Raw genomic sequence first — 27,598 nt, 5'->3', positions numbered from 1 at the left:
ATTTATTTACTATATGTTAGCAAGTTACATAATTTTTTCTAGGTTTGTGGGAAAACATCTGTATTTTGGGGGATTTTGTTTATAACAATAATGATGCAATATTTTGCTTAATGCATTGCCAGTCAGTGGCAGCAAGTTCCTCTCATTAAGTGTTGAATTATGTGCCATTTATTGAATCACTTATTCAAATGATTTGTTCAAACTGCTGATTCATTTAGAAAGTAATCAAGTGAAAATATTTATTCGAAATACAAATGATTCTGCATTTATAAATCACCACAGTGTTTTTCTGAGACACATATGTTTTGTTCTGGCTGTGTTGGGTACTATTTTTATCTGTGAAACAAAATGAAAAGATAGTATTTTGTGTAAAATGTAGCTCACTCAATATTAAGTTCATGTTTGTTGAATTGCTGTTCTCATCTAATCTCCATTGGATGTGTCAGTGAAACAGTTTTACAAACAATGTTTACGTGAGTTTTCACATTTTCCTGAAAACTACTGATGTAGAAAAAGGTGTTCCACTTCCAGAAAAGTGACGATTCTTAAATAAAGTTAAAGCCAATTTACAAAGGCATTACATGTTGTTTTTATCTTTTGAATGGGTTTATGCCTATTTATATACTGTTGTGCAGTCATTGTACAGTATTGTTGTATACTATACTATTGTTATATTGCATACTATAGTATTGTATAGTTGTATATATCGTGTACACTACCTGACAAAAGTCTTGTCGCCTATCCAATTTTTAAGAACAACTAATAATAACTTGACTTCTAGTTGATCATTTGGTATCAGAAGTGGCTTAAATGAAAGGCAAAGGCCGCTAGATTATGATTATTTTACCAAAATAAAACATGATCATGTCTTGATTTTTAATTATTTAATTAGGACAGTAAGGTCTGACTTTGCTTAGACAAAATTCTTGTCACTTAACAAAAATAATGTACAGTATAGAATATAAAGTCATGGTGCAGTGGAAAAAGATTGAATATTGTGGATGACTCCCATGAGCTTGGAGGACTGCATCCATTCATCTCTGCAATGACTCAAATAACATTAATAAAGTCTGGAATGGCAAAGAAAGCAGTCTTGCGCGACTCCCAGAATTCATCAAGACTCTTTTGATTCATCTTCTATGCCTCCTCCATCTTACCACAGACATGCTCAATAATGTTAATATCTGGTAACTGGGCTGTCCAATCCTGGAGCACCTTGACCTTCTTCAATTCAATTCAATTCACCTTTATTTGTATAGCGCTTATACAATGTAGATTGTGTCAAAGCAGCTTCACATAAAAGGTCACAGTAAATAGGAACAGTGTAGTTAAGTTTGTAGTGTTTAAGTTCAGTTCAGTTTAGCTCAGTTCAGTGTGATAGCAAAGTAATTAAAGTAAGTTCTGATAGATCTTCTGCAGTCTTTGCTACGATTGGCTCTCCACATTGGCTACTAGTTATTTTATCCTAATGGCAGAAAAATGCACAACAGTAAAACATTACCAGAGCAACTCTTATGGCATTATTGAGGTCAAATAAAATGTTTTTGTTGTTGTTATTCTGCTCTTCTGTCCTGCAGGTGCTGGTAAATCTCTGGTAGGCGTCACTGCCGCCTGCACTGTGCGCAAACGCTGCCTGGTTTTGGGAAACTCCTCGGTGTCTGTGGAACAGTGGAAAGCTCAGTTCAAGATGTGGTCCACCATCGATGACTCCCAGATCTGCCGTTTCACTTCTGATGCAAAGGACAAACCCATTGGCTGCTCAGTGGCCATCAGCACCTACTCTATGCTGGGCCACACCACCAAACGCTCCTGGGAGGCCGAGAGGGTCATGGAGTGGATGAAGAGTCAGGAGTGGGGACTCATCATACTGGACGAGGTGCACACCATACCTGGTAGGTTGTGCGTTCATGCGTGTGTGTGTCTGTGGGTCAACCACAACTGCAACTAGATACAATTTCAAACATAAAAAGGACTTCTGTGATGTTTACTTTACTTCACTTTACTTTACTTTACTTACTTTACTTACCCACTTTACTTACTTTTCTTTACTTACTTTACGTTACTTACTTATTTACCTAACTACTTTACTTACTTTTCTCTACTTACTTCCTTAACTTATTTTACTTACTCCTCTTACTTACTTATCTACTTGCTTGCTTACTTTACTTAAACATTTTTAATTTACGTACTTATTTTACTTTACTTACTTACCTACATTTATTTTACTTGCTTTATTTTCTTTACTTGCTAACTTACTTTAATTACTTTGCTTTACTTACCTTACTTCCAGATTGAAGTTGTAGGTTTTCGAATCTTCATAAATGCATTTTAAAAGTAATTTATATCTATCAAGTGGTTTAATCTTGGTGTTTTGAAAAGATTCAATTGCTTTATTATAAAGAGGTTTAATTTTGGATCCTATTTTATATAATTAGAAAACAAAAGCGGGACAAATTAGGTCTAATTGTTCTTGTTTGTAATGCTTGGATTAGTTTTAAACAATTTAAAGCTAAATTAATTTCAGAATCGGAAGAAGTTAAAAAATAAAAATGAAATAAAATGATTCAAAGAAAAATGATATTGCTTTTGTTTAAACCTGAATCAATTTAAAAAACGAAAAAAGTCAATAAATAAAATTATCACAAATAATTTGAAACACAGATCGAATGTACAGACTTCTGACTGCTTTATGTTTGTCTTGCAGCAAAGATGTTCCGTCGTGTTCTTACAATAGTCCAAGCTCACTGTAAACTGGGACTCACAGCCACTTTGGTAAGAGAAGATGATAAGATTGTGGATCTGAACTTCCTGATTGGACCAAAGCTCTACGAGGCGAACTGGATGGAACTGCAGAACAACGGATACATCGCTAAAGTCCAGTGTGCTGAGGTGAGGGCTGAAGGTATCAGTAATGTACTGCAGTGGTCCAGAACCTTTTTTAACACAGCCCTAATAAACAAAAATGTGTTTCTGCGGCCCAATGGAATATTTAAACAAACTCCCTATTTGTGGTAGGTTGGTAATTTACATTTATGCAAGACTGTTACATGGATAGTCCACCCAAAAAATTAAAATCACTTCATCATTTACTCTGCCTCATTTAGTTTTAAATCTTTGAGTTTCCTTTTTTCTGTTGATCACAAAAGAAGATATTTTGAAGAATGTTGGTATGAAGAATGCTGATACCAATCAACTGCCTTTTTTTCCTACTATGAAAGTTGCCAGCAACCAACATTCTTCAAAATATCATCCAAATTTATTTATTTTTCACAATATTGAAGTGTTGCCCAGCCATGCTCCTGCGCAACATTTATGTTCTATTTGAGCAAATACAGATGTGAATATTTTAAGTGTTACTATATGGCGATGTCTGACCTGATACCGCAATGCACATTGACCTGACATGACAAACAAAAAAGGAAACAGGCCCCTTTATGCGCCAGTTCCATCACCCGCCACTTCCCGAGGGAAAGGGCATTAATAATGCGACATTGTTGCTTCTGTAAGTTAGATAAATGCCAATTAAATTTATTTGAACCCTTGTATGTTGTTGGGGATGTTTTCATCCACTCTGGGGTGATTTTGAGTCTTAATTTGGCCACAACTTTCTCTATGTTTTAGCAAATGGAATGATTTTTTGGTGACACCTTATTTTGACACATTTTGGGAAAATGATTTGAAAATTTTCAAAAAATTAAACAATACTCTCTGGGCAAATTGACTACCCTTTTGTTATGTTTGGGGTAGTTTTTGCTCCAATGACTTCTATTATAATGGCATTTATTGATAGCAAAACCATGACACAGAATCATGCATTCCTGATTGTTGCTGGTTTGCCCTTTTGGTAAGAGGAAAAATTTGTAACTTACAGTTGGTCATCAGGTGCAAAAAAAGCTTTTTTTTAATTAGCAGGGTTGTTGTTAAACCAATTTTTGAAATCAAATAGTGAACGCAGAGTAAAAATGTATTATATATTTCCCTCTTTATTTAATTATACAACAAATTATGACTAGACTTTTTACATTATATCAACAATGCTAATTCTAGTAATAACAACTTAAGTCCTCTGCAATACCAATATGGCTCACAGGTTTAAACAAACACTGTTGTTTAGCTGCTGTCATGCAGGAAAGAATTTGCACATTTCTCCCCTTAGTACAGTGAAATCAACAATGGCCTGGTCACATGTATATTTCATAATGTGATATTTTCATAACTTGATGTCTGAATGGTCACGCGTGGGTCAACAGGGTGCACGGGCTTGTGAAACATTGTATTCAAAGGCTTTGGAGTCTTTTGTTCAAAGAAAATACAGTAGAGTTATTCAATATTGCCTCTGATTTATGATCTCACTAAACAAAGTCCAGCAGATCCTTTTGCCACATGTGCAGAAAGCCACATGTACTGGTAACGGTGCAGTAAACAGAGTCCATACAAAGAGATTCTATGAATATAAAAAGGTTGTATACATTCTTTAAAATCCAATGAAAAACTGGCTATAATGTTGTTAAAATGTAAATAGTGATGACAAGTGTGACAGATGTTACATGTCACCCTGTAATTTGTATCATGATTTTTGTGTCACTGCAATTTTTGGTGTCCCAAAAGATTGGACCCAGTTTACATCTAAAGAGTTAGAGGTACCTGCCTCCTTATTAGCAAGACGACGGAAATCACCTGGTATCTCACAGTGGCTTGTAAATACCATGTACTTTTTGAAGGTAGAAAAGATCAGATGTTCTTGCTTTGCCAGTTATGGCTCTTTTTAATAGCAAACCCTCATAACTAGCTTCTCAAACATTCACTTCTACACTCACCTGCCACTTTATTAGGTACACCTGTCCAACTGCTCCTTAACACAAATTTCTAATCAACCAATCACATGGCAGCAACTCAATGCATTTAGGCATGTAGAAATGGTCAAGAGAGGTGATTTAAGTGACTTTGAATTAGGCATGGTTGTTGGTGCCAGACGGGCTGGTCTGAGTATTTCAGAAACTGCTGATATACTGGGATTTTCAAGCACAATCTCTAGGGTTCACAGAGAATGGTCAGAAAACGAGAAAATATCCAGTGAGCGGCAGTTCTGTGGACACAAATGCCTCATTGATGTCAGAGGACAATGGCCAGACTGGTTCATGCTGATAGAAAGGCAACAATAACTCAAATAACCACTCTTTACAACCGAGGTATGCAGAAGAGCATCTCTAAACGCACAACACGTCCAATCTTGAGGCGGGCGGGCTACAGTAGCAGAAGACCACACCGGGTACCAGTCCTGTCAGCTAAGAACAGGAAACTGAGGCTACAATTTGCAGAGGCTCACCAAAATTTGACAATAGACGATTGGAAAAACGTTGCCTGGTCTAATGAGTCTCAATTTCTGCTGCAACATTCGGATGGTAGGGTCAGAATTTGGCTTCAACAGCATGGATCCATCCTGCCTTGTATCAACGGTTGAGGCTGGTGGTGGTGGTGTAATGATGTGGAGGATATTTTCTTGGGTTACTTTTTGCCCGTTAGTACCAATTAAGCATCGTGTCAACACCACAGCCTACCTGAGTATTGCTGCTGACCATGTCCATACCTTTATGACCACAGTGTAGCCATCTTCTGATGGCTACCTCCAGCAGGAAAACACGCCATGTCATGAAGCGCGAATCATCTTAGACTGGTTTTTTGAACATGACAATTTCACTCAAATGGACTACATGGTTGCCAGATCTCAATCCAATAGAGCACCTTTGGGATGTTTTGGAACGGGAGATTCGCATCATGGATGTGTAGCTGACAATCTTTATCAACTGCGTGATGCTATCATGTCAATATGAACCAAAATGTCTGAGGAATATTTCCAGTGCCTTGTTGAATCTATGCCATGAAGGATTAAGGCAGTTCTGAAGGCAAAAGAGGGTCCAACCCGGTACTAGTAAGGTGTACCTAATAGAGTGGCCGGTGAGTGTAATTCATATATGGAAAAAAATTTAAGAGTCCACTTTGAAAATGGTCAGTTTCTTTGAAGAAAGCCAAATAAATTTAAGGTAAAGTTGTTCAATTAGAGGATTTAATTTTTTTTGCATAAAATAAACCAAAAAGGTGCTGCTTTTGCTTTTTTATGTTTTAGATTTTTATATAATTTCTTTAGACAAAACAATACTTCAGATTTTACTTCAGCAAAGTTAAGAAATCAGCATTAGTTGGAACAACCCTATTATTCTCTTAATATTAACAATTGTTTGCGGTATATATTTTTATACAAAAAAAGTTGCATAAACTAAAAGGTTCAATTAAATAGAAACATCAGATTAGCAATGGTGAGAGTTTAAGCTTGTTTAAGCAGCTAATCCATGTAGCTAATCCAGCTTATTGTCATGGTGAAGTAATCCTATGGGGTGTTTTATAAAAAATGTAAAAAGCATTGTCTATTATCCTCGCATTTTCAAACGGCTTTTCTTGTCTGTTCTTCAAACGTATATTTCCTTTGTGTCTTCACACTCTTTAGGTGTGGTGCCCCATGTCTCCTGAGTTTTACCGTGAATACGTGGCCATAAAGACCAAGAAGAGAATTCTGCTCTACACCATGAATCCCAACAAGTTTCGTGCTTGTCAGTTCCTGATCCGCTTCCACGAGCGCAGAAACGACAAGATCATCGTCTTTGCCGACAACGTCTTTGCACTGAAAGAATACGCCATCCGTCTAAACAAGTAAAGCCTTTTTTATTTGTACACAGTCAAATAGTCATGTAATAATACTTTAGTCCAACAACATTGTGTAATATTATTTCTAGAAGTTTTTAAACACCTAAAGCAGGGGTCTTAAACTCCCCCCCCAACAGCCTGCAGCTGACGACAAAAATATAATGTGATTAGGTCCCCCAAAATATAAATGTCTGAAATACTTTCACTGTTGTGCAGTCACATATAGCCACTTATACTTCACTATTTGTCCGGTTTAGTTTTACCTTTTTTCTTAGCGAATATTGTTGAGAGTAACACACATGCACTATATTTCCATGGCTGATTTAAATATTGAAATCTTGGAAATTTATGTAAGTGCTCTATTTTTACTATTAAAAATACTATTTGATTGTTATCTGTTCTATATAGCCTTCATTTTGATGTACAAATGCTTCTTTTTTCCTTGTATTATAATACAGAGAGGAACAGTTGCCAGTAAAGTCACTAAAAATGTCATGTCTGCTGTCCTAAGATCCATCAAATACATCAGGTTTGCATTTTCTTGGCCCTGCTATGAGTTGTCAGTCACTACAATGGCCCCCTCTGTAATTTGAGTTTGAGACCCCTGACTTAAAGGGTTAGTTTCCTCCAAAAAAAGGAAATTCTGTTATTATTTACTCACCCTCATGTTCTGAACAAAAATCAATACATTCTAGGCGAACTCCAGGATCTCTCTCACCATCTATAGAGAAGATTTTTTTTAAACACTTAATGGGTTAGTTTAATCAAAAAAGACAATTCTATTATCAATCACCCTCATGTCGTTCATTTTCTGAACACAAATTAATACATTTCAGATGAAATCCGAGAGCTCTCTCACCTTCTATGGAGAATTTTTGAACACTTAAAGCAGGGGTGGGCAAACTCGGTCCTGGAGGGCCGGTGTCCTGCATAGTTTAGCTTCAACTCTAATCAAACACACCTGAACATGCTAACCAGTGTCTCCAAGATCACTAATTATCTATAAGCAGGTGTGTTTGATCAGAGTTGGAGCTAAACTGTGCAGGACACCGGCCCTCCAGGACCGAGTTTGCCCACCCCTGACTTAAAGGGTTGGTTCACTCCAAAAATAAAAACAAATTCTACAAAGGAATACATTTTCGATGAAACGCGAGAGCTCTTTCATTCTATATAGAGAAAATTTTTAAAAACTTAAAGGGTTAGTTCACTTCATCAATGAAAATTCTGTTATAAATACTCACCCTCATCTCGTTCATCTTCTGAATACAAATTAATACATTTTAAATTAAATCCAAGAGCGCTCTCACCCTCTACAGAGAAGATTTTATAAACGCTTAAAGAGTTGGTTCACTCCAGAAATGAAAATTCTGTTATTAATTACTCACCTTAGTGTGTTGAAAACGAATTAATAAATTTTAGATGAAATCCGAGACCTCTCTCACTTTTTATAGAGAAAGTTTTTTAAACACCTGCGCAATAAGGCGCAAGATGTGTATGGCATGATTTGTAGCTATTTTTAGACTAGCACATGCCTAAATTTCACGCTTTGCGCCACCTTGTTTAAATAGCCAGTCCATTTGTGCCACTTTGTGGACTCATGGGTGTTCCGGTCTAGACAAGAGGCGTGTTAAAGCGTATTGTTGGCACGTTGCTATTTTGAGGAACTAAAATAGACCGCTCTATTGACCAACTAAAAGCTGGTCTAAAGTCCAGCGCAGAGTGCCTGTGCGAGTCCTAAAGCGTACACATTGCTCAGTACACACAGGATGTACAAAAATACACAAATAGCTTTACATGTGAAAAAAATTAAAGGATCAAAACATTACAAAAATTATTATTTACCACATAAATATAAAAACCACTGCCTCCATCTCTGGCGGCTTTTTTCAGTTTATTGATGACAATTTGCATGTGAATAATGTTATTTTTATTATATGCATATTATTATTTGTTTTAACAAAAACAAGTTTAGATTTGTTCACTTGTCGGGTTTTGGATACATCTGCATAACCATATGGGACATAAGAATAGGATGCGTGTTTGGATATAACTGTGTTTTTTTTTACCACACTTCGTAATTATTGTTCATTAATTTGTTTGCTGAAAATTAGAACTGAATTTAGAAATAGTTTTGAAACAAATTTTTGCGCTTAAGAAAACAAAATGAACTATGTAGGCTAACGGATGTCTTCAGTGGAGTGCGTACAACACCATTTCCTTATCCATGAAAGTAAAGGAGTAAAGTAAAGAGTAAAAGTAAAGAGAAAGTAAAGAGGCCGAATAGAGGAGGCTTGTTCTTTATCCTCAAACTGCAGATGGTCTGTTTAACTGTTTTCTCACTAGTGAAGAGTTCAGTTTTCCACTTACAAAGTCTGCCATGTAAATAGCAAATGCACCATAGTGCAAAGCAACTGACTCTTAAAAGGAATGGGAGATGAGATTGATTGGTTTAATGCACGTTATACTCAAAACAAACCCATAACTCATTATGAGAATAAGCTCAACCCTGTTAGACCATGCGCCAGGGTGGATTTTTCCATCCTTAAAATAGCAAAAATGGATTCGGACACGCTCTTAATGCTTTTACGCCATGCACTTTGCACCTAGATCGTTAAAATAGAGCACAAAGGGTTGGTTCACTCCAAAAATGAAAAATTCTGTTTTTAATCACTCATGTTGAGCACTTTCATGTTGTTCATCTTCTGGACACAAATGACTACGTTTTAGATGAAATCTGAGGGCTCTCTCATCCTATATAGAGAAGGTTTTTTAAACACTTGAAGGGTTAGTTCACTCCAAAAATTCCTTCATTAATTTTTTTTTTCAGCTTAGTTCCTTTGTTAATATGGGGTCGCCACAGTGGAATGAACCGCCAACTTATCCAGCATATGTTTTACTCAGCGGATGCCCTTCCAGCTTCAATCCATCACTAGGAAACATCCATACACACTCATTCCCACACATACACTATGGACAATTTAGCCTACCCAATTCACCTGTACCGCATGTCTTTGGACTTGTGGGGGTGAACCCACGCCAACACAGGGAGAACATGCAAACTCCACACAGAAGCGCCAACTGAACCAGCCAAGGCTAGAAATTTTTGGACTGAAATAACCCTTCAAGTGTTTAAAAAACCTTCTCTATATAGGATGAGAGAGCCCTCAGATTTCATCTAAAATGTACATGAATGTACATTGTCATGAAATGACGTGAAATGTTTCGACAATTATTTTGCTCGCGAGACGTTTAAAGTCCAGAAAATGATCCTAAAACCTTGTCAAGACATTTCATGTCGCTTCAGTTGTTCATTTGTAATTATACAAAGCTCTATGGAGGGCGAGGGAGCTCTCTGACCTCTAGTTCAGTGTCAGCAAAAACAAAAGAGCATAACAACATTGTCAAATAAACTCCTATGATCCAGAAATATCTTAACGAGTTTTTGGATGTTTACTGGAAACCTTGCGTGTTGTAAGGCAATGATGCAAACTTGAAAGATGTTTGGGTGTTCTGGAAGGCTGCAAATGTTCTGCGGGGCTGTTCCAGGCTCAACCTCTAATCAGCCTTATTAGCTGTTAATCACCTTTAACTTTGCCAAATCAGTGGGCTTTTCCTTGTGAAGTGTGCAAAGTGTGTTCTTTCAAAGAAATGAGAGGTTGTACAAGGACACTGCAGGACTCTGTGGGTTTTTGTCGTTTAAAGAAAAATAATCATATATATATATTTTAATTGATGTCCTGAAAAGCCTGCAAAAAGCATAATATGATCTGTTTAATTTAATTTTATAATGATATAATTTTATAGATCCACATGTATTTAATTCTGTCATAAATGCAGTACTTAATTACTCTAGATTTACTGGTTTATGTTAACATTTATTATATTCTGTTATTATACAGTTGAAGTCAGAGTTATTAGCCCCCCTTTGAATGTTTTTATTTATTTTTTATTTTTTAAATATTTTTCAAATGATGTTTAACAGAGCAAGGAAATGTTCACAGTATGTCTGATAATATTTTTTTCTTCTGGGGAAAGTCTTATTTGGTTTATTTTGGCTAGAATAAAAGCAGTTCTAACTTCAACTGTATATTGTAATTGACAAAAACTATTGTAATTGTAAAGCATTTTCTTTTTTATATATTCAGAAAATAACAGTTTATTAATTGTGTTATATCTTTAAGTAAATATAAACATGTCTTAACACAGTATTTTCTCTCCAAGTGATAGCATTTTATTAAATTAGGGAAAATCAAAGAACGTTATAGAATAAAAAGTCACATTCATAACAAATGCATAACTATAAACTGTAAATCAAGAGAAATGCACATTTGCAATGTTATTTTTCCTAATTATAGTTTGTACAAAGGGTAACAGAGTCTTTTAAAGTATACAAGATGTTTTTCAGCATACTGTTGACTCTTTTTTTTATTGTTTCTCTTTTTAGGCCATATATTTATGGACCCACATCTCAAGGAGAGCGTATGCAGATCCTTCAAAACTTCAAGCACAATCCCAAAATCAATACGATCTTCATCTCCAAGGTAAATGCCTCTTATCTGTCTACATAACCCCCTGAAACTCGCTAAAACTTTGAGGTATTTTTCTCTGCCTCCATTGTTGAAAGGCTTCCACTAACGATAATCAGTAGTGCTATTGAATTTAGTTCAGCAGAGGTGACCAGCAGACTCGTGTGACCCTTTAATTCTTCTCAGAACTTTACTTCCACTGATTTTACAAGATAAACAAACACATTTCTGCAGTTTGTCCTTTTGGAAATGCTAAAAATGCTACGTTTGTTTGTTTGTTTGTTTGTTTAAATCATTTTTTTTTCTAAATCAGGTTGCTAAACAAACTTTTTTTTTTTTTTTTGTGTGTAAAACAGCATACAGTTAAAGTCGAAATTATTAGCCTTGCTATGAATATACATAATTTTTTTTTCTTATTTATTTCAGCTAAAATAAAAGCAGTTTTCATTTTTTAAACCATTTTAAGGTCAATATTATTAGCACCTTTAAGCAATATTTTTTTTCGATTGTCTACAGAACAAACCATTGTTGTATTATGACTTGCCTAATTACCCTAATTTGCCTAATTAACCTAGTTAAAGGCGCAGTATTTAAGTTTGACACCCAGTGGTTGAACTAGGTGTTGCATGCCTGGTTTAAAGCAAACGCAAGTGCAGGGATATAAAAATATATAATGACAAAACTTATGCAATCTACACTCCGAAATAAAAGTAAAAGTCTGCCTTCTGGTGGTTCAAAGAGAAAATTTATTGATATGAATTTTTAGATACAAACGCGTACATGCCCAATATTTGACTTATTTAAAAAAAGGATAACAATTCATGCAGTCATGCACGTGTTTTCACCGCTAATATGCCAGTGATTTGATGCTTCGCAAAAGTTGCAGACACCTTTACCGATATCAAAATGCTTTTTTGATGCTAAATTAATTTATACAGTTATTCCTTACGCCGATTAAAAAAACGTGAGTAGGCTTAGAGGCTACTATAATTAAGAAAATATTCTCTAAATGTAGAAGTAAATACATTGATATGCATTGAAATACATGATGAATACTCTTCTTGACACATGAAAGTGTAAAGCTTGCAGCTCATAACAAAGGTGGAAAGTTATTGCAAGTCATATTTAACAAACCGTTTGCTGCTAATTTTATGTAATTTTGCTCTTCACAACACTCGCAGCGATCTCAGATCACCTCATCCAGACATTTTAATCTGATTCGCAAACTTGTTTGAAGAACCACATTAGCCAGAGATCAGTTATCAAGATTAAAAGATCCAGGATCTGCCATATCATCTTAGATCATTTAAGCGAGGTACGAAAAACGGACCCCAGGTTGCCAGATTGACATCGTCAACAGAAGTGTGCCTGACCATCGAGCAATGATATGATTTAAGGCTATGGCATGTGATATAAGGAATATTTTACTTATTAAAAGGAGTTTTTGTTCTAGCCAACACCTGAATGTTATTTTTTTAGAAACGGCTTCTATTTCTTGCAGTTGAACAAGAGAAAACTATGACAATGATCACCTTATGTACTGTACACCTCATGTGCTTTATTCAGTGTTAAACGCTAACAATGTGAGTTTGAATGCCGTTTCACATGACATTTATTGCCATACTACTGAAGCAGCAGCAGATCAGTTCACCTCAGATCTTGAAAATAAAATAAAGTTTTAGAAACTGGACTTTCAAACTGTGACTCCGTGCAAACCAACACATATCAGTGATTCAGCATGTACATATAATGATGTTAAAGAGGTTTAATATGTATTAATTTGATTATAAACCTTAGCATTTTGTTGGAGTGCAGTAAACGCACTATTCTGTGCTTCTGAATGGCTGAAGTTAAATTTCTGTCATGTTTTGTTTGGTGCAGACCCACAAATTGCTTATCACTGCAAATCTCATCACGTAGCTTGTTGTTAAGACACAGGGTTACAATGTAACCTGCTCACCTAATGTTTACGCTCTTAATATTTATATTATTTGCTAATTAATAACCTCATGTGGAACTCTAAATCTGCGTGTCATTTTGGAGTCTTCTACAGTCCACCGGAGGTCACACACACACACTTTAAGAGCCTTCATGGCTGAATAAATCAAACATTCCTTTTTTCCACCAAGGCAACCCAGGGTGCTGAAATATAATTGGCTAAACTGGCATTGGGCCGGTTAAAAGAACCAAAACAAAGACAGCTGTCGCGGCACGTAACTCACATTTTCAAAGGAGAATATCTGACTTTAGCATTGTTTTACAGATAAACTAGAAAGTCACTTGGCATATTTCTTAAGTTTTTGCAAACATATTAAGGTATTTTTATGCTTTAGAAGAGTCAAAAACTTACATAAATCAACTTTAAGCCTTTAAATGGCACTTAAAGCTGAATACAAGTGTCTTGAAAAATATCTAGTCAAATATTATGTACTGTCATCATGACAAAGACAAAAGAAACAGTTATTAGAAATGAGTTATTAAAGCTATTATGTTTAGAAAAGTGTTAAAAAAATCTCTTCTTTGAAACAGAAATTGAGGGAAAAATATAATTCCGGAGGGCTAACCACTAACCACTTAAATTTGTCAAAATAATTAGCTTAAATAATTTGTGTTGGTACAATGTGAATGAATTGTGTGGAACCCTGGATTTTTTACAGTGTACATAAACTTTTATTACATTGCTACGTATTATCAAACGTTAACTCTCTAGTCTACCTGGTAAAGTCTTGATTATAGGAAAATACACACTTTCATTTCATTTATATGGAAACATTCATTTATATGGTTCATTTTGCACATACCAATAATATAAGGAAATACCAAAATATCAAACATGGAAACAAATTCATTCATTTTCTTTTCGGCTTAGTCCCTTTATCAATCTGGGTCACCACAGCGGAATGAACCGCCAACATATCCAGCACATGTTTTACGCAGCGGATGCCCTTCCAGCTACAACCCATCACTGGGAAACATCCATACACACTCATTCACACACATACACTACGGACAATTTAGCTCACCCAAATCACCTGTACCACATGTCGTTGGACTTGTGGGGTAAACCGAAGCACCCGGAAAAAGCCCACGCCAACACAGGGAGAACATGCAAACCTGCAGAACCAGCGACCTTCTTGCTGTGAGGCAAAGGTGCTACCCACTGTGCTACCGCGTCGCCCCTGGAAACAAATTCTACATAAAAAAGCTTTTTGTGTTTAACATAATTTCAAAATGAGCTTTCTCTCGGATTAATTGACTGATTTGGGGAATGCTGGGATGCTTGTTCTGACCTTATTCACTTTCTGTCGAATGCAAATGGGTGTAAATGATTTAATGGGAAAGTGATGCACGTGTGCTGATATGATTGTCTTCAAAAGTCAGACTATTCAAATGAGATAAGAGTAGCTGCGTAGGCAAGAGCTGTAGGCGGGGTGTAAAACATGGAATGTAATAAAGGAAATCTATTTAAGATTGAAAATAATCATATTTTACATTATATATGTTTTAAAAAGTCTACAAATAATTAAAAGCACAGGTCATTTTTTCATATATTTATCTCATAGATCATATGTTCACACAACACTATTTATTTGATGTGTTTCAATTTTATTTTTCAACGTAGTGTGTTTGTATGAATCATCCTATCCGCATTAGTTGGTATTGGCCTCTTCTGTAATGAAGTATATGCTCATTTATATGTGACTCCTTCTTCCATTCTTAATCTCTTGTTCACATCAGGTAGGAGATACTTCATTTGACCTGCCGGAAGCAAATGTGCTAATCCAGATCTCTTCTCATGGTGGTTCTCGACGTCAGGAAGCTCAGAGACTGGGCAGAGTGCTGCGAGCCAAGAAAGGTAACCAGCTGGGGGTCTTATGACAAAACTATGCTATATATTTTCAAAATGTCAGTAAAAAAGTCTATTATGAAATACCTCATGTTATGCAAAATGTGTAGAATGGGCTCTAAATGATCTCAGCTGAGAAACAAGGGTCCTAGTGTAACGATTGTTCACTTTTAAAATATAAAAATTATTTCTATGCTTTTTAACCACAGTAGTGCAGAACTACTGACCCAGTGTTTCCAATTTCCATTTTAATCACCAAACTGCACACGTCTGTGCAATTTACGTTCCTTTTAGTAAGTTACAGTGTACCCTAATGTCGTTATAATAGTTGGTCTCTTATTAAGTCGGTTTGTTGGTTGAACAGAATTGAAACTGAGAGACACTCCAGCAGCAATGGACCACAACAATCAGTAATTTAAATGGGACCTATTATGTGACTTTTTACAAGATATAAAATAAGTCTCTGATGTCCCTAGAGTGTGTATGTGAAGTTTGAGCTCAAAATACTACAAAAATAATAATTTATAACTTTTTGAATCTGCTCTTTTTAGGCTCTGAACTTAAATGTGCCATTTTGGTGACTCTCGCTTTAAATTCAAATGAGATTGTGCTCTTTTCAAAAGAGGGCGGAGCTACAAATGCCTGTGTGTCAGCATAGTGGCAGATTCAAAAACAAGACGAACTTTTTATGCTAATGAGGGTGAGATCGTCACTGATGGGTAGTAATAGGAAGCTCAGGTCATTTTACAGACTCAGACCTTGAGTCTCATTCCTCAAGATGAACGAATCTTTTTTTGAATCATTTCGTTCAATTCGTTCAGTTTACCAAAATGTAACGAGATGCTTCCAAACAACTTGCCCAAATGTTGATCACACTACAAACAAGACATAACTAGAATGCTACTATACAATGCAAAGCTACTAAGAAAGAGAAAATAGTCCTTCATTGTTTACCTGGTGTTTTATCTATGATTAGCTCTGCTCACCTCATCTGGCATGTCTTGAAATTTGAGTCGTTCGTTCACCTGACACTGAGAGTCTCATAGAAGCTTAACCAGTGCACACAGTCTGAGCCGGTGTGGTGAAAAATCAAGCCCCCCTGGAATCGAGTCTGCTTAGGATTCCAAGGGGTCGTTTGAGGTGAATGCCTGTTCAAAAGCTATTATTGTGATACGTTGTTGTGTGGCTAATCAGATCTGCGTTAGCTTGTTGTAGCTAGGAGGCTGACTGTAGATGTATAACCCATGCTTTTAATTATACATCAGTATATAAAAGGGTTTTTATAACGCTTACAAATGTCATTATAATGGTGAAATGAAATGGTCATTATTACACTTTCTACATGATATAAATTATAGCGAGATTTCACAGAATTAATAGTCATAATACTGGACTTTATAATCAGGTGCTACAGACTATACCTATTACATCTCCAGTGAACAATAGGATAATTCAGGGTCCTATAGGGAGACCCAATTCTCATGAAGGGACTCATGACACTGGAAACCCCCACGATTAGATCACCTTTTGAGTCTTTGGGTTTTTGTATCGTTCGTTCATCAAGAGATGACTCAAGAAATAAACGGATCAAGTCTTTTTCTGGCTTTGATTGCATATAATTGGCCTCTGTCTTTCACGTGATGAATGAAGGACTCAAACTGAGTACTCGAGAGATGAACGAATCAAGTCTTTTTCTGGCTCTGATTGCATATAATTGGCTTCTGTCTTTCACGTGATGAACAAACATCTCAAACCTGATAAAGGACTTGAAAAATGAACTAATCTTCTCCACTTGCACAAATGTGTGCATGTGTGAATGAATCATTCCCTGAGAGTATTTCAAAAGGAACAAATCGTTAAACAACGACGCATCACTACTAATAGGCAGGGCTTTCCCCCTCTGATGATGTTTACAAAGGGGGAATGTTAATTTGTTGCTGTCACCTTGTTGGTAAACAGTACCTGTAGGAAAGTAACGACATGTCATCAGCGGCTCGCACTCGTCTGTGTATATGTTTGCACTTACTATGCATGTGCATGATGTCATCATTTACAAAAACGTTTATTTTCGGGTGTAAAAAAAACGTCCATTTTAAAATGTCACAAAACACCAAAACACATTTTTATTAGATGTTGATAGTCATATATGTGTCCCACGTTGCTAAAAACACTATTAGGACACAATTATTTGCCAAAAAAAATGGTTGGTTGTTTTTTGCATTATTTCGAGCTAATTCGTTCTTTCAAATAATTTTGAAGCTACATCACGGCCATAACATGTTTGTGTAACAACGGCTGAAACAACGTGACGTCTTTGAGTTTTCAGTATTAATTCATGAGAAAGACTTGGTTCGAACCAATCAGCACGCTCTATTGTAATGGAGGTGCAACTTCATTAATATGCGTGGTAGCTTCGAAGACCGATAGCTTGCCACCCGTAATTAAAACAAGTGGAAGAAGAAGAATTGTTTGGAGACATGGGTCATCAGTGTTGCGTTTATAAATGTGTCGCAACGAAGGTTTTGTTTCCATTTTCCCACAATGAGAGCACCGCTGCATGTGGGCCCACGTTTGACTGCGGATTACAGTGGTCTGCTAACACGCGACAAAAATATGTTTCTAAGGAACATTTTTTTACCCAAGAGCTTTTCGCATCTGGAAATGGTGAAATTCGGATTTGCCACTCGTCTCCCTTTAAAAGAAGACGTGGCTCCAGTTTGTGTTGATTGTCCTGTCTCTACACATTTGGTAAGTGTGTGATCAGTGTTCTTTGTTTATGTTTATTCAGATGGCAAAGTTAGTCAGTATCGGCAGCAGTACTCTTTCAGTTTTTAAAGACATACCTTAGTCAAAATGATTTAGTTCCTAAGTTTACAGTAATATCACTACAATATTATGGACTGAAAGATCCGCTGTAAATGCTGCTCTCCGAATGTAAACATGTAAATACCTTAATTAAACTATTAACGCCGTGAAGGTTTTTGCCACGTATGATTTTCACCGCTGTTACAAACCCCTGATGTTAGTCCAGGGGATGGTGGGGTTTGACATTTATTTGTAATTAAAATATATTTATACAAACAGTAAATAAGTGCTAAAGACAACCAAAATAATACCAAAATTGTGATTTTATTTATATTTCCCAAGTGAACAAAAACAACGAATAAATCCAAAATAAAGAAAATAAAGTAAGGCAAAATATACTATTTACAATATTTACAACACTGAAACAAATACAAAGACAGGAGAGCTGGCAGAAGGGACGTGGGCGGCGCTAAAGCAACGAAAAGAACAAAACCCAAACTAAATCTAACTTCCCAGAAGCATCTAGCTAACTAAATATGTTAAAACAAAATAATCAGCACACGAAGAGAATTCCGAGTCCTGACTGTCTACTCTATCTATCTATCCAAAAGTACAAGGGGTGGCGCTCGCCCCTAACCTAATGTACTATACAGAAGAGTAGTCCTAAGTGTTGCAAATTGTATGTCACGTGACCTTCTTACCTGTCCGCTTCGTCCAAGCCTCGTAAACAACGTTTAAACAGAGAAATGGAGGGATCTACAAATAACGGACGGATAACGTGCACACAGAAACGGGCAACAACAAAATACAGTTAGACGGGTTTTTTCGTAACGCAACGCAACAAGAAAACAAGATAAGAAAGGGAAAAGAGAGGGGCTGGTGAGTGGTCTGGCGCGCGCTTTTATGATGGGTGGTCTTTGCTTATTGGATGTGACGTAAGAATGACGTAACCGAGGGAGAAATGACTGACAGCTGAATAGACCAATGAACGGAACCTGTGAATAATGAAAGCAGATATGGGAGAGCAGAGCGAGAGAGAGAAAACACAAACAGAACACAAATATTTAACAACTGCATTTTGTGACAGGATAGTCTATACTCACACGACTGTTTGACACTATTCTCTGCACCTACCGAGTCTCTGCATCTACTGCGAAATGTGGAGGGTTTTTCTTTTCTCCCATACGGCGTGCAGCATCTGAAATTACATGAAACTCTGGAGGAAATGCGGATTGTGTGGTGATGCGATGACGTTAATCGAATTATGTGCTATAACATGTAAAACGGGATCATGAAAGGAACATTAAAAAAGCAACTCATATAGACATCTTAATCATATTAATGTCTTATTTAGATAAAGACAAATAATTTGATTACTGATGTCCATGTAAACAAAGTCACTGTGTATCTCCCCTGCGTCTGCGTTTGTGTCGCCGATGTGAAAATCAGCTGTAGTGAATGTACTGAAACTCTCCTTTTCATGCAAACCCTTCTCTCTTTCGCCACTCGACGTTCCCAATTGCAATTATCCATAATTTTCTGTTCTGGAAGTAAACTAATCCTTTTAAGTTCTACTAAAAAAGCACCTACATATTAATGGCTTCAGAATCAGGAAATTAAAAAAACATTTTCAATTAAGAGTGAACTTTCCTTTTAATACAGTGTTTCTGAAATCTTCGATATCTTTAACAAAAGCGGGCTAAACAAGTAAACTACCTTATATCCATTTTTTCCACAGGAATGGTTGCAGAAGAATACAATGCTTACTTCTACTCGCTCGTCTCTCAGGACACACAGGAAATGGCTTATTCCACCAAGAGACAGCGCTTCCTGGTGGACCAGGGATACAGTTTCAAGGTTTCAAGGCCAAATACATACGTTTAATTACGCTGACTGGAAACGGTTGTTAACACCAAGTGTAAATTGATCATCGATTTGTCACATAATATTCGTTTTATCCTCTTTTTTCAGGTAATCACAAAGTTAGCTGGGATGGAGGAGGAAGACTTGATGTTTTCCACCCGTGATGAACAGCAGCAGCTCTTGCAGAAGGTTCTGGCAGCTTCAGATCTTGACGCTGAAGAGGAAGTGGTGATGGGAGAAGTGGGAGGAAAGCCACAGGTATCAGTTTTGTTCCTCTCTGTCACCTCATTTGTTTACTGGATGGGATTTCGGATTCTCCTATCTTGATTAATAACCACAGCACTGGCCAATGAAAGAAATAGTCACCACAAAATGGACAAGGATTTACTTTTTGTCCTTCTTCAGTAGATCATAAAGGGAGATACACTATATTGCCAAATGTTTTGATACATCGCTTCGAGTCATTGAATTCAGGTGTTCAACTCACTATCATGGCCACAGGTGTATAATATCAAGCACTAGGCATGCAGACTGCTTCTACAAACATTTGTGAATGAATGGGTCGTTCTCAGAGACTGAATTTATAAATATTCCATAGTCAGCTGTTAACCTGTTGTGTTTTATTAAAATCTACCCCAAACCTAAACCCAACCTCACAGTAACCTGTTGGGTTTTCTTAATGCCTACTACACCTACCCCAACCGTAAACCCAACCTACTTGAGGAGTAATCCTTCCCACTTGGAGTTCTCCAGGCTGGGGCGATACCTACTTGGCCTAAACAGAGTCCTTACTTGAACCCGAATGAGCAGCTTTAAAGTGAATTGAGAGTGAGTGGAGACTGTGAGCCAGGCCTTCTCATCCAACATCAGTGCCCAGTCATACAAACGTGCTTCTAGAAGAATGGTCAAAACATTCTTAATCCTTGTGGAAAGCTTTTGCAGAATGCTGAAGCTGTTATAGCTGTGAAGGGTGGGCCAACTCCATACTAAATCATAGAGATTATGATTGGGATGTCTTTAAAGTTCATGTGCATGTTAAGGCAGATGTCCCAAAACTTATTGGCAGTATAATGTTTTAGCTATATATTCATGCTGCTTTTTCTGTGAAAGTAAATGGTTATTCTGGTAAGCTCCTATAATTACCAACAAACAAACAACTAATAGTAGACAATATAACTTGTGTGTTATTTTACTTTTCTTTTAATTCGCTTATTTCACGCGGCCCCCATTTAAAAAAAACTAAGGCGAGGCTGTGGTTGGAAGAAACCCGGAAGTATAGGATCAGCACTGTAAACGTTGCAACAACATGCTGTGGACTACAAACCTCCAGCTGTTGCCGTAATTTCAAAATGCAGATGTGGTGTAAACATCAATTTAATGTCATTCAGTTTAGTTTAATTTACACAATTAAAAGCATATTAGGCATCAAACAAAATCACAATCTCTGTAAGAGTAATAAACTGAAGTGTCCTCCTAGGTATCAGTTCATGGCACCAGGTAAACACCATGGGGACGCTTCCCTGCTTCAGGCTTTGTAACCCGGTGACAACGGGTTAAAAAAACGTCCATTTCCCTCTAACATTTAAGCTTTGTTGAGCACGTTGTGAAACAGCACTGATTTGCCAATGAATTCACCAGTGCTCAACAGAAATTACTGTGATTGGCCGTGAAGTTCATCAGTTCACCGCTCTTCACCAAGCGCAAACACAGATACACGGACACTGGATCGCTTTAAAGCTGCGAAGGTCAGTCGATTCATCAGCAGATTGCTCGTTTGTACACGGTAAACATCGGTGAAGTGCAACACACCCTCGATTTCGCTTTTAAAATGATACCCGTGTTAAATCAGTCTATGCAGTGCATAAGAAACACATTACATCTGTTCAACAGCATTTACTTTATTTTTATATATTTTTTTAATTTATAATTTTAAAAAAGTAGTTATTATTATTGTAAATCAACCTTTTTTTAAGATTATTTTTAGTAAATATTGTTTTAGTTTACTAAAATATATATTTCAAGATAGTTTTGTATTTTGTAATTTTGTGGGCACTATGAGCTCTTCTAAAAATATCAGAATATTTCTTGGATGGTACTTTTTTTAAGTGCATATTAAGATATATTTGCAGGGTTTGAATCGAAGGCATGAGTATTTTTCTCAATTTCTTAAGTTTATGTTCAGTAGTTTCACTTTAATTTCATGAAAATAGCATTCATTGCCATAAAAAGGAAACTACTGAACATACACACTGAGAAAAATGAGAATATATCTGAACTCCAAAGAAAGCTTGAATCCATTTTTTATTTTTTATTTATTTGAATATACCACAATATTCAATTCAATTCAATTCACCTTTATTAGTATAGTGCTTTTACAATGTAGATTGTGTCAAAGCAGCTTCACATAAAAGGTCACAGTAAATTGGAACAGTATAGTTCAGTTTTTAGTGTTTAAATTCAGTTCAGTTTAGCTCAGTTCAGTGTGGTTTAATAATCACTACTGAGAGTCCAAACACTGAAGAGCAAATCCAACGATGCGCAGCTCAACAGATCCCGAACCATGCAAGCCAGTGGCGACAGCGGAGAAGGAAAAAAACTTCACTAATTGGCCAAAGTGAAGAAAAAAAACCTTGAGAGAAATCAGACTCAGTTGAGCACGACCATTTTAATTTCTCCGCTGGCCAAATGTCTTGTGCAGAGCTGCAGTCTCAGCGGTGGAGGCTGGAAGCTGGCCTCAGCGAAGACTCGTCTTGTCCCTGGAGCATCACAGGAATCAGTCTCATGTTCTCCACTCCTCCATGACCACCAAAATATTTATTTGCTCGCTATTTACTCGCTCTCACGTGGTTCTAAACCTTCATGTGTTTCTTTTTTTGGGATTTCAGTTTCAATTTTAGTTTTTTCCTCTTGTCTTGTTAGTCTTCTGTTTTGTAGCATTGATGTGCATGCATTATAAGCATTGTGTTAATCTGTAAGGCGCTTTATGATACCCTGCTTAGACAGTTTCTGAATTCCTCTCCTGTTGCTGTAGTTTTCTCGTCGTACGGGCACTATGAGCTCGATGTCTGGAGCAGATGATGCCCTCTACATGGAGTACCAGATGCCCCGCGGCAGCAAAGCTTCAGTCGGCAAGAACATCCATCCCCTGTTCAAACGCTTCCGCAAGTGAACACATCCACTTGGAGACCCCGAAATATAATAATATTAAAGACACTCTGTGGCTGCTTGTCTCAGACAGAGCCATTTAAGAACTGAGAAGAATCTGCTTTTGTTTTGGAATCATTTGAGTCTTATGTGTGTAGGGTTACGAACAGTGTTTGTAACTGTATTAATGATTTGTTTGCGTTTGTTATGAGAAACTGAATTGAAAAGGAACAATTTTGTACAGTTTTAAAGCTAAAAGCTAAAACAGAATCTGTTGAAATGTATTGGTAAACCTTTATCAAATAAAACTTTCAAAACGAAAAAGATTCTGTAAGTTTACATCAGTGCAGTGGGTATTTTAACCTCAGTTAACACAATTTACGCTGCAATTTTTAAAATTTACTTATTTATATAGATTTTATGTGCATTCATTAATATGAATGAATAAAATGAGCAAGGAATGATTGCTTTATTTAAATTTTTTTAATTTAGTGGTTTGCAATATGTTTTTCCACATATTTTACAGGTTTCAGTCCATAAAAAGTACAGCAGGAACACGTCACCATTTTTCTTTACCTCAGAAACCATATTTCTAAAAGTGTGGTTGACTTGAATTTCTTACCAGATGTTGAAAACAATCAAAAAAATCCAAATATTCAAAGAAAACGAATCAAATTAGTTTACAAATCAAGTTATGTATAATAAAATGAAATGACACAGGAAAAAGTATTGAACGCATGAAGAAAGGGAGGTGTAGAAAGGCAGTGAAAGCCCAGACAGTGGCTGAAATCTCTCAGTAGTTCTTCAGCAAACCTCTGCTCTTCATCAGAGTAAATTAATATTAGCTGCTTAAGTACAACATCTACATTAGCAGGATGATGAAGATGAAACCAGGGTGGACATTTCAGCAGGACAATGATCCAAAACACAGCCAAAAAAACTCTCAAAGTTTTCTTTCAGAGAAAGAAAATCAAGCTGTGGAATGGCCCACCCAATGACCTGACTTGAATCCAATAGAAAATACAAATTAAAGATCAGATTTGATAGACGAGACCCACAGAACCATTAAGATTTTTACACTCTGTTGAAGTCTGTGAAAAATTCACACCTGAGAAATACAAGTGACTTCATTTTCCATATGAGAGGCGTCTTTAAGCTGCTATCACAAAAAAGCCTTTTATATAAAGTATTAAATACATTTCAGTAGTTTAGTTCTTTCTCCTTGTGTCGTTTCATTGTTATTACACTTAACTAATTTTTCAGATTTTTTTTGTTTTGTTTTATTTTTGTAATTATAATGTTTGGGTTTTTATCAAAATCTGGTTCAATTCCATGTCATCAGCTCCTTTAGAATTATTATTCCCAGGAAAAAAACATGACATGTTTAATACTTATTTCCCTGCTGTATCATGAATACTTTAGTTTTTCAGGGAAATAAAAATATTCAATAATTTTAAAAAGAAGACTATTTTTATACTATAATTTATACACATAACTTAAATGAATTAATTTCAAAAGTGCAGTGCAGTTTATTTTAACATAGCCACTCAGCCAAACATTTGTGGAAGAATAGTTTGACAAAAATGGTCATACTTTGAATTTTCTATCTTTACAACTGCATTTCTTTCTTTTACATGAAACTAAGGAAGATGTTTTGAGGAATGTTCATGCTTCTCATTATGAAATTGAATAGACATAAGGAACTTGCAAGTGCCAAAAATATAGCATATCATGAAACTAAAAAAAGTATACTACATTAGTTCAGGGTGACGTTCAGGTGGCTCAGTGCTTAGCACTGTCACCTCACAGCAAGAAGGTCACTGGTTCAAGTCCCGGCTGGGTCAGTTGGCATTTCTGTGTGGAGTTTGCATGTTCTCCCTGTGTTGGTGTGGGCTTCCTCCTGGTGCTTCGGTTTCCCCTACAGTCCAAACACATGCGCTATAGCTGAATTAAAGAAACTAAATTGGCCGTAGTGTATGAGTGCATGTGAAAGAGTATATATGTTTCCCAGTACTGGTCCACTGTGTAAAACATATGCTGGAATAGTTGGTGGTTCATTCCGCTGTGGCGACCTCTGATAAATCAGAGACTAGGATGAAGGAAAATGAATAAATCAATAAATTTGACATTTTTTGACTGAATTGTCTTGTGAAATGATAAAATATTATTTATTATTGTGGACTTTGCATAAAGTTCACAGTGCTGTTATATGCTAGATTCTAAAATTGCACATTTTAAGGCAGTTGGATTCCTCAAGTGGTTATAATGACTTAAAGAGCTTGGGTTTTATAATGATCATGCGGACTTGAAATCACTGTTATGAGATCACAGCATGAGATCTGATTTTAAAGGATTGACTAGAAGGGAGTAATATTTAAAAAAATGAACTCTATGATATGAAAGAAACTTGTATAATTGTATTACACAAAAGCTTCTTTATTCTTTAAATTCCTCAGGTTATAAAAGAAAAATATTCTGGGATCCTTATCTTAATATTCATCGTCTTAAGTTTGTAATCTTGTTATGAATGGATATTAAAAAGAAGAAACAAGCCAAGCAGAGGGCAGTACAGGATGTTTAGCTTAATCATTTTATATCAGCAAGTGTGTTCCTTCAGAATCAAACCTGTTATTTTGGGGTTATTACCACACTAAAAAAATCCTGGTTGTTGAATCAAGTGAAGTTTAAATTTTAAACTAATTTCGAGAGGAGCATGTGCTCATGATTGACCCAGCTGGTCCACATTAGCTAATCATGATCCTCCAATCAAAGGATCCCAAGTCACTATATATATATATCCTCATTTCCTCTCTACAACTATCTTCGTCTGGAAGAAACCCCCCTCCTCCCCTTCTTCCACCTTTATCAAGAATGGGCGGCATGGTGGCCTAATGACTAGCATGTTTGCCTCACAGCAAGAATACCAATGGCGTCGGGTCTTCACTAGGCCATCTGGTGTTTCTGTGGGGAGTTTGCATGTTCTCCGTGTGGGTTTCCCCCGGGTTCCCTGGTTTCCTCCCACCATGCAAATGTGCTCTATATTATAGATAAAATAAGCCTAAATCTTTTTCTAATGTCTTACTCTCAGGAAGTTCACCTTGGCCTCAGCAGCGGGGGAGTTTCAGATCGACCTGAGCTCAGTCTCCCCTCGCCCTGTGAAAGGAGGGAGCCCTGGGCTCGAGGATACCTTGAGCTCAGGGCTCTCTCCCGGGACAGCACGCCAAACAAGCTATGTATAAATCGTGAGCTAAGTGTGAACTCTTGAAATTAACTTTATGAGTCCACTGAACTTATATTATGTTAAACTCCCTTAAAACAGCTTGCGTAACTTATAAAATGAAGTCAGAACATGATTAACTTAGTATAATAAGTTACAATGACCCAAAAACATATGCTGTCAGGACTAATTGATCATATAATTTTTTACAGTGCACCAGTTCACCTATACAGAAACATTCAGGTGATCATTTCTAATGCTCTTGCCTAGATATGTCTGAAATGATTAGACTATTAAAGGTTGCAAATTATAATGACCAGCCTTCTGGTCTAAACCAAAAAATCTGCATACATAAACACATTTATTTTATAACACATTTATTTTGTTTATGTATTCATTTTTTGATAACTAACAATGTTACGGATATATGACCATAACAGCGTGATGTGTTTTATTCAACTAAATGTAGAAATATTATAATCATTAGAGTTCAGATGCAAATTCCTCAAAGTGTAATCTGAGATTTTCTTCTAAAACAAACATTTTCTCAGCTTCCTATGTTTAAAGGCATGAAAATAACATGTGAATTGCCACAAAAATGAAATTACTGAATCTACACCCAGGAGCTTGAGGATAATGAGAAAATATCTGAACTCCAAAGGAACTTTGCATCCATTTTAAAGAGATATTTCCAAATTTACTATTTACTCGCCCTCAAGTGGCTTCAAACATTTGTTTCTTCCTTCTGCTAAACAAAAAATAAGATTTTTTGAAGAAAGCTGAGAACCTGTAACCATTGACTTCCATGGTAAGAAAAACAAGCTCTATGGAAGTCAATGGTTATAGATTTCCAACATTTTTCAAAATAGCTTCATTTGTGTTTAACAGAAGAAACTAATAAAGGTTTAAAACAAGTAAAGGGTGAGTAAATGATCACAAAATTGCACTAAAACATACTTTTACTAGTGAAAGTAGCGACAGAATTAATTTCAAACAATATCTTGATGTTAAATAAAGATCAATGTCAATTATACACAAACATCAACACTATAATATAACTATAATAATGTGAATACATGTACAGATTGAAGATTTTTGGGGTCTACCAGTGTATGCAACCCAAGACCGGTTACTCACTGAAGCTAAACAGGGCTGAGCCTGGTCAGTACCTGTATGGGAGACCACATGGGAACACTAGGTTGCTGTTGGAAGTCGTGTTAGTGAGGCCAGCAGGGGACATTCAACCTGCGGTCTGTTTGAGTCCTAATGCCCCAATACAGAGAAGGGGACACTACTGTCAGTGAGTGTCGTCTTTCAGATGAGACATTAAACTGATGTCCTGACTTTCTGTGGTCATTAAAAATCCCATGGCACTTCTCATAAAGAGTAGGGGTGTAACCCCGGTGTCCTGGCCAAATTCCCTCCATCTGCCCTTACCCATCATGGTCTCCCAATCATCCCCATCCACTGAATTGGCTCTATCACTGTCAATTTCCC

General features: G+C 36.5%; 1 protein-coding gene across 1 annotated transcript in view; it reads left to right on the top strand.

The window, feature by feature from the left end:
* The window catches only part of ercc3 (excision repair cross-complementation group 3), a 31,545-nt gene extending 8,337 nt beyond the window's left edge, over positions 1–23,208 (top strand). The window contains exons 8-15 of the mRNA XM_056459527.1: positions 1,578–1,892; positions 2,705–2,889; positions 6,503–6,705; positions 11,144–11,240; positions 14,964–15,081; positions 19,616–19,734; positions 19,849–19,998; positions 22,772–23,208. Coding sequence (XP_056315502.1) covers positions 1,578–1,892; positions 2,705–2,889; positions 6,503–6,705; positions 11,144–11,240; positions 14,964–15,081; positions 19,616–19,734; positions 19,849–19,998; positions 22,772–22,909 — 1,325 coding nt within the window. The 3' untranslated portion in view covers positions 22,910–23,208. The remainder of the gene's footprint in view (positions 1–1,577; positions 1,893–2,704; positions 2,890–6,502; positions 6,706–11,143; positions 11,241–14,963; positions 15,082–19,615; positions 19,735–19,848; positions 19,999–22,771) is intronic.
* Positions 23,209–27,598: the final 4,390 nt, after the last annotated feature.

The sequence above is a fragment of the Danio aesculapii genome, chromosome 6, assembly GCF_903798145.1.
Source record: "Danio aesculapii chromosome 6, fDanAes4.1, whole genome shotgun sequence".
In the NCBI taxonomy this organism is placed as follows: domain Eukaryota; kingdom Metazoa; phylum Chordata; class Actinopteri; order Cypriniformes; family Danionidae; genus Danio; species Danio aesculapii.
Note: the sequence above shows the minus strand (reverse complement) of the source record. Positions and strands in the feature narration are given on the sequence as shown.